The following is a 7,342-nucleotide window of genomic DNA, read 5'->3' as shown; positions in this document are numbered from 1 at the left end:
TTCACATATAAACCTTGTTCACCTGGAATACGTTTCCCCAATACAGGAAGGGGTCCTGAAAATGGGCTAAAGACATGAACCAGCTCAAACCAAAACCCAAACTCACTGCCATCGAGTCAGTTCTGACAGCGGCCCTGTAACTCCAAAACACCAAACTCACTTCCAGGGAGTCGATGCCAACTCAAAGCGATCCTAAAGGACAGGGTAGGGCTGTCCCTGTGAGTTCCTGAGACTCTTTACTGGATCAAAAAGCCCCATCTTTCTGCCTTGGAGCAGCTGGTAGTTTTGAATTGCTAATCTTATGGACTGCAGCCCAACAGGTAAGCACTACATCACCAGGGCTCCTGCCAGCTGCCCTATAGGGCAGATTAAAACTGCCCCTGTGGGTTCCTATGACTGTAAATAGAGTAAAAAGCCTCATCTTTCTCCCACAGAGCGGTGGTTTCGAACTGCTGACCTTCTGGCTCACCCCCCAGTGCCTAACCACTTTGCTACAGTCCTCATGGGAATGCCCTTGAAAAGCCGACCCGGATTCCTCATGCAGTTACCTTCTTCATAATAAAAGGTAGGAGCAGCACGGGATGGTCATTCCTCTCTGGTCCTTTCATTGCAGCAACAGCCCTCTGCCTTCTAGTGGGCTTCTCTAACTACATGGGCCTGGGGGTGACATTCAAGGGCTGCCATCCCTTGTTGGCACAGAGATGAGCCCAAGGTGACTGAAGGCTCGGTCCAGGCCGGGCTACAGAGCCCCCGTGCACTACCATACCTGGGAGAAGCCCCGAGTCGAGCTGTAGGAACTGGCGATGGCGTTGCGGCTGGAGCTGGGGATGCCGCCTGCACACGTGCTCGTGAAGGAGCTCCCGGACGAGGTCCGGGACCGCTTTGTCAGGTGGTCATCTGAGCTCTGCGGGTGGAAGCCTCTCTTCAGAGACCCAGGTCTAGAAAAGGGAGACGGACAGGCAATCAGCTCTGTGCTACCAACGGCACCCTCTTGCAAGGCCCGGTCCTTCACAGACAGAGGTGTGCTTGCTAACTTGGCAACAGCAGGCCTCGGTGCACTGGACGCCAGGCAGGGAAAGCCGATGATCTGAAGACTAAGCACATCAGTCCCGGGCTCAGAAAATGCCACCGCTCGATGGGGACAGCAACGCCTCAAGGGGATGTGTGAGGAAGAGAGGAGAGGACAGGAGCTCTAAGGGACACCAGGAAGGAAGTACTCAGAAGTGGCCATGCGGTCACTACAGTGATGGCAGGACCGGTCTCACCGGTCTCTTGAGTGTGCACTTCGATATGTCTGCGATGGGGGTGGGGCTCGGAGTTTGAGGAAGACTCCATTGTCTTTTTAAGAGAACACTTGTTACGTCTTACACAGGACAAGGGCGAAACAGAAACAACGAACAACCATCCAGGTGGGGAGACCACCGACACGGGGTCACAGGGCCCGAGGGTCTGCTGGGATATACAACTGTAGAAGGGACACCGGAGGTTCAAGGAAAATGAGTCACGTTCGACAGAAAAGTGGGTGAAGGGAGATGTTGGACAGTGCAAGATATGACAAAACAACAATTTATAAATTATCAAGGGCTCATGAGGGAGTGGGGAGCGGGGAGGGAGGGGAAAAAATGAGGAGCTGATGCCAGGGGCTTAAGTGGAGAGCAAATGTTTAGAGAATGAAGAGGGCAATGAATGTACAAATGTGCTTTACACAATTGATGTGTGTATGGATTGTGATAAGAGTTGTATGAACTTCTAATAAAAGGATTTAAAAAAAGAAAGAAAAATGGGTCACGTTTGCTGGCACCTGGCAGATCAAAACGTCATCGTTGCAGGTGAGATTACCGGAGCGGGGATGGGCCATGATGGGGAGGGACACGTTGTGGTGGACAGAGGAGCTTACGGGACTGGTCCAGGGACCGCCACACAGCCTCAGAGCAGGGCTCACGTCCATGCGACCGCCATGGAGGGCACACCCAGGCAAGCCCCGAAGGAATACTGCCCCTCCCGGGGCTGATCAGATTGGGAGATTGAGGGAAGGTAATGCCCTGTCCACAGTGCTCTAAACTCTCATTAGCTCCCCATTCTAGGCTCCCACTGGTTTTCTGAAGCCCCCCTCGCATTCAATAGTCTTTAAATAGCTCAGAGGAACTATTTTTGCCCCAAGCTCAATACCACAGAAACAGCCTACACACCTCTCCTCAAGCAGTCATCCAGCCTCTGATAGACGCAGAAACCCACGGTCTTAAAGGGAATTAGAAGTGGCTCGTGGTTAGGTTACAACACTCCTCACTGACTTCAAAGATTTAAGATTTGACCGCACACCCACAAAGCCAGCCATGCAGAAGCAGAGAGGAAAATGGAAAGGAACACACCCTGGGACTATCCCCTACCACGCCCCTCCCGCATGAGTGGACACCCACCTTGTCTTGCTGGACTCGCACTTACTTGGGCACAAAAGCAGCAGGGACGCCATTGGCCACCAGGGGCTCGAATGCTGAGTGTCCACTCCCACTGCTGTCATGGCGCCTGAGGAAAAGGAAGGAGCACCTGCTCACATTTCTGGGACGCCAGTCTCCTGGAGCCCTGATGGCAAGTGGCTACCAGCTGCTCCAAGGGAGGAAGATGGGGCTTCCTATTCCCAGGAAGTTACCGTCCGGTCTGAGACACCCACGGGGCAGATCCCCTCTTGTCCTCCAGGGTCACCAGGAGTCCGCATTGAGTTTGGTTTTTGACAGTGCTCTCGCTAAAGAGTATGTATGTGTTGCATGCCAGAAAAGGGGATGCTTCCCATCCCTAAGCATTCCCAATGGTACACCTACCCAAGAGCCTCCATTCAAAAAGGAAAATACGAAATATTCCAGGGCCTTTCACGCTATTCAATTCTTTACTTGTAAACTGCACTCAGAAGTGTTACTCACATATTTAACATCCCACTACCCACAAATTAAAAACAAAAAAAGCTGTCTTAGGGTCCCACCAAAGGCCAGTATGCCAAGTCTGCCGGGGGACGGAGGGGGTACGACTCACGATAGAAAAAAATCCTACGCTAAGTACACAGAATCAAACACTGAACCTCAGCTCTCCCGAGAGTCAACAGAAAGGAGCTTCCTGGAGAACATGAGAAACCCTCGGGGACCCTCAGAAGGGCTGCCGCCTCTGCATCTCCACCACCATCCCCCAGACCAACTGTTCACCGGCGGTACTTCTAGTCACCATCCCCTAGATCACCTACAGTATCACACCAACTACAAACACCCAACTCTGCCATCGAGCCGACTCTGCCTCGCAGCCATCTTACACAGCAGGGAGAACTGCGGCGAAATCTTTACCAGGGCAGAACGCCTTGTCTTTCTCCGGAGAAGCAACGGATGGTTTTGAACTGCTGACCTTGGGTTAGCGGCCTAAAGCATGACCCACTATGCCATTAGGCCACCTTCACTACCAAATACATCACAAAAATTTTTTAAAGATTACAGTGAGAAAAGGGCAAAAATCCTAGGTAAAGAAAACGAGATGCTAGTCCCACAGGCCGTAAGCAGATGACCAAGAACATAGCTCAAGGCCATCAACTGGAGTCTGACTCAGAGCAGCTCTGTATGACAAGGGAGAGATGGCCCTGGGCGTTTCTGAGACTGTCGCTCTGCATGGGAGTCGATAGCCTCATCTTTCTTCCTCGGAGCCACTGGTGGTTTCAAACTGCTGACCTTACATAGCAGTCCATGTAACCACTACACCACCAGGGCTCCTGTTATACAGCACACTCCCATCTCTTTAGACTTCTCAGTTCTATTCTCTATAGTACCAAGGTTCTGCCAGCTAGGATAATCCGGCCCCAGTAATTAGGCCAATGGATTATTTTCCAGATGTGGGGTCCATTCTCTCCTCAGAATCCTTGCTTGACCATCTTATATAAAAAAGCCCCTTGTTCATCACCCTGTTATATATATCCTGCTCTGGAGTGTCCCCCAACCCCCTCACAGGCTACAATTACCTTGTTTATTTTACTGTTTCCTAATTATGTCTCCTTCGAAGGTCTTCTGCAGCAAGCGTAGGGACTTTGTTATTCTGTGGCCTGCTCTATGCACAGTACACAGACCAGACCTTGGTGTGGAGTAAGTGGGGTGCTCAGCATACATTTGTGGAGTTAAAAAAAAAGTGAGCTGAATCCTGAACTGACTTCTTGGGAAACCCTATGTAGTTCTGTACCCCAACTAGCTTAGCTGCTTCAGCCTCATCTCTTAATTGGGGAAGCAGACTCTTGGCTGCATCTCCATTAAGCGAGGTCAAAGGGGCCGCAGTGGCTGGGGGGGGGGGGGCAGGCAGGGACAAAGAGGACTGTTATATCATGGGGTGGCAATCAGCATCACAGATCCAAGTGACTGCTGATTGGAAAACCCATCTGCTCTGCAAACTCACCCATATACCAAACGGTAAAACTGGTATGAGTCTCATTACTGAATAAATCCACCATCTCCCCTTCCCTTTTTCCAGGCATTCCCTCGAGAACAAGGATGGCTTTACAACTGGGAGTTGCCCGGACAAAGGAATAATCCAGACTGTAACAGGAGACTTGGAGCAGGTCTCTCTCAAAAATACCACCTCATCTGCTGCAAGCAAAGGCGGGAGGCTGATATGGTTACTACTCATTGGCTTCGTTCTCGTCGGCCTAGAGAAAGTAGGCTACAAAATAGACCTGCCCTGTGACTCAGGATGAACCAGCACCCATGGCCTTGTTTGCAGGCTCGAGATTACTCCAACTACAACGCTGGGGAACGCTCTTTCAACGAAGGCCCCAGAATGCATAGAGGAGGTTGGTCACCTTCGTTTGTTTTCCTGTCCATCCGGAAAGAGTTGGTCGTCCTCCTCCACCATCCTCTTCTTCCTCTCCTTCAGGGCACTGAGCACTACCTCTTTTGCACATGGGTCTGGAACGTTCCCTGATGGCGGGGTCAGGGTGGAGCTGATGATCTGCTCAGGTCTGCAATGAAACACAAGACTCTGGCATTAAAACACACACACACACACACACACACACACACACACACACACACACCCCACCCCCAAACATTATCAAGTTGATATTGACTCAAAGTGACCTTATAGGGCAGGGTACAACTGGCCCCTGTGGGCTTTCGAGACCACTTATGGGAGTAGAAAGCCCCATCTTTCACCTGAGGAGGGCTAGTGGTTTTGAACTGCTGACCTTGCAGTTAGGAGCCCAATGTGTAATCACTATGCCACACAGAGAGAATTTACACCACCATAGAAACTGGCCTTGGCATTTGAAAGCTACAGTTGGAGAGCAGAAAGAAAAGACGGAAAAAAAGGTTCAATTATAAGAATTTGGGGTTTTTAATCATTCAAATGAAAACTTGTGTTATCTTTCTGCTTTCTGTTGGTCAGAGGCCTAACCACAGAAAGTTCGATGGCTAGAAATGAGGGATTCTTTTCCTTCGGGAGTCATTACTTCAACTTTCTGCATTAGAGGTGCTTTAGGACTGACCAAGGGAAAGCAAAGTAGACAGAGAAGGAATGTGTCCTCACAGCAGGTGATACTCACACTGGTGACCGGACTGACTTGCTGTCCGGAGGGGCGATCCGCACCGTCACCGGGCTGCACACCATCTTGGAATTCCGAGGCGCCAGCACAGGTTTCTTGGGATAACCGTTCCAGCACACGGTGGGAAGGACCCCCAGCAAGGAGTACTGGGCCTGCTGGACCGGGTACCGTCTTCGAGGCGTTACTACAAACCGACTGGAGAAAGTCCCACAGTCCCTGCACAGACAGGAGACACACCAGAAAATCAACGGAGGAGCAAAGGAGCGTTAGGAGGCTAGGCCGCCATGTGGTGCGGACAAGCTTTCAGCGCTGGCACAGCTCTCTAAGGCAGAGCACGAGGCTCTGTCGTTTTTAATGGCAGCTTCTCCCATTCCATCAGAACAGAGTGGCAGCTGCCTGACAGCTGTCTCCCCACTGGGCTTCAACAGTCTGCGCGGGAAAGTGGAAACCCTGGCCCCGCAATGGAATGAGAGGTACACACGGCAGAGGAGCTCGCCAAGAATTCTTGGGCCTTTTCTATTGTCTCTGCTAAAACATCAGAAATAGGTCATTCTTAACCTGTTCCCACACCTCAACAGTCACCTTCTGAAGTATACTGACCACGATCCTAACAGTTACCAAATGTCCATGCTCTCCTGTATCCCTTGGCTATTGGGATTCAATGAAGCTCTTTAATTTGATCATCTTCTATCAATCATCAGTTCTTTGGAGCAACCAGTTTTGAAATCTACTGCAAGGATCTCTCTGTAGGGTCCAGCTATAACTAAACCAGGTGACTAAAAAGAGGCCCCAGCAGCCTGGTGGTTACACTCTGGGCTGTGACCTCCCAGGTCTGCCGTTTGCAACCACCAGCCGCTCTGTGGGAGAATGAGGGGGCTTTCTCACCCTGTGAAGTTACAACCTTGGAAACTCACAGGGATCCCTATGAGCTGGCACAGACTTGATGGCAGTTGCGGTCCCGACCCAACCCAATGTCCAGCGACTCTCCAGAACCGACTGACCGCTGGCTCTCCAGAGCTGCCTCCTTTGTAAACCTTCAACCAGACAGCCCGCCTCACCAACCGCCACTTTTGGACCGAGGCCCAGCGCTTAAGCACGGTGTCGCCCCGGCTCCTGGCTCAACCGATCCGGCCCTGAAATGCTGGCCGTTTTAAGGGCTTGGGGGAGAAGGGGCTGGCCTTGGCATCACGTCATTCCATGCCGTGGGCTGGAGGGGGCCAGGGAGCCGCTGCCGCCCCCCCGAAAGTCTACCTAAAGGGCAAAAGCCACACTTTGGGCTGCCCCGTAAAAAACATAAAAACACTCGCAATCCGGTCGCCAAAGGAAAGCCGGCCGAGGCGAGCGAGGGGATTACCTGGAGGGGAGCCACCTTGAAGGGCGGAGGAGCGGCGTCGGGGGCGAGGGCTGAGCCGGGTGGGCGTGATGACGGGCCGCGGGCGGCGAGGGCCAGGCGGCGGGGCGGCGGGCGGGCCTCTCGCGCAGGTCCCGGCCCTCCGGGGCAGGGGGAGGCTGCGGAGGGCCCGGCTTGCCCAGGTAACTGCCCATGAGCAGCAGCTCGGCGGGGTCGGGTCCTCCGAGCAGGGTCCTCGGCTCGAGCAGGCTTCCGTTCGCCGCCGACTTGGCCGGAGGCGACGTGAAGAGGGGTCGCTGGCGCCGCGAGTTCCGGGCCAGCGAGGACAGGGCGCGCGGACCTCGGGGCTCGGGGCTCAGTCCCCACCAGGCCGCGGTGGCCCCTAGCGCCAGCCAGGCCAGCGCCGCCGCCGCCGGCACCAGGTAGAGCACGAG

The 7,342-nt window shown here is 53.1% G+C and overlaps 1 protein-coding gene across 1 annotated transcript in view; it reads right to left on the bottom strand.

Moving 5' to 3' along the window:
- Positions 1–7,000, bottom strand: part of POM121C (POM121 transmembrane nucleoporin C) — a 17,334-nt gene extending 10,334 nt beyond the window's left edge. Inside the window, exons 1-5 of the mRNA XM_013005543.2 lie at positions 6,912–7,000; positions 5,558–5,773; positions 4,817–4,975; positions 2,443–2,523; positions 767–938 (exon numbers count right to left, since the gene is read on the bottom strand). Coding sequence (XP_012860997.2) covers positions 767–938; positions 2,443–2,523; positions 4,817–4,975; positions 5,558–5,622 — 477 coding nt within the window. The 5' untranslated portion in view covers positions 5,623–5,773; positions 6,912–7,000. The remainder of the gene's footprint in view (positions 1–766; positions 939–2,442; positions 2,524–4,816; positions 4,976–5,557; positions 5,774–6,911) is intronic.
- Positions 7,001–7,342: the final 342 nt, after the last annotated feature.

The sequence above is a fragment of the Echinops telfairi genome, unplaced genomic scaffold, assembly GCF_000313985.2.
Source record: "Echinops telfairi isolate 266 unplaced genomic scaffold, ASM31398v2 ScPeMD7_5;HRSCAF=22, whole genome shotgun sequence".
Lineage (NCBI taxonomy): Eukaryota > Metazoa > Chordata > Mammalia > Afrosoricida > Tenrecidae > Echinops > Echinops telfairi.
This window is presented reverse-complemented; position numbering and strand designations above follow the sequence as displayed.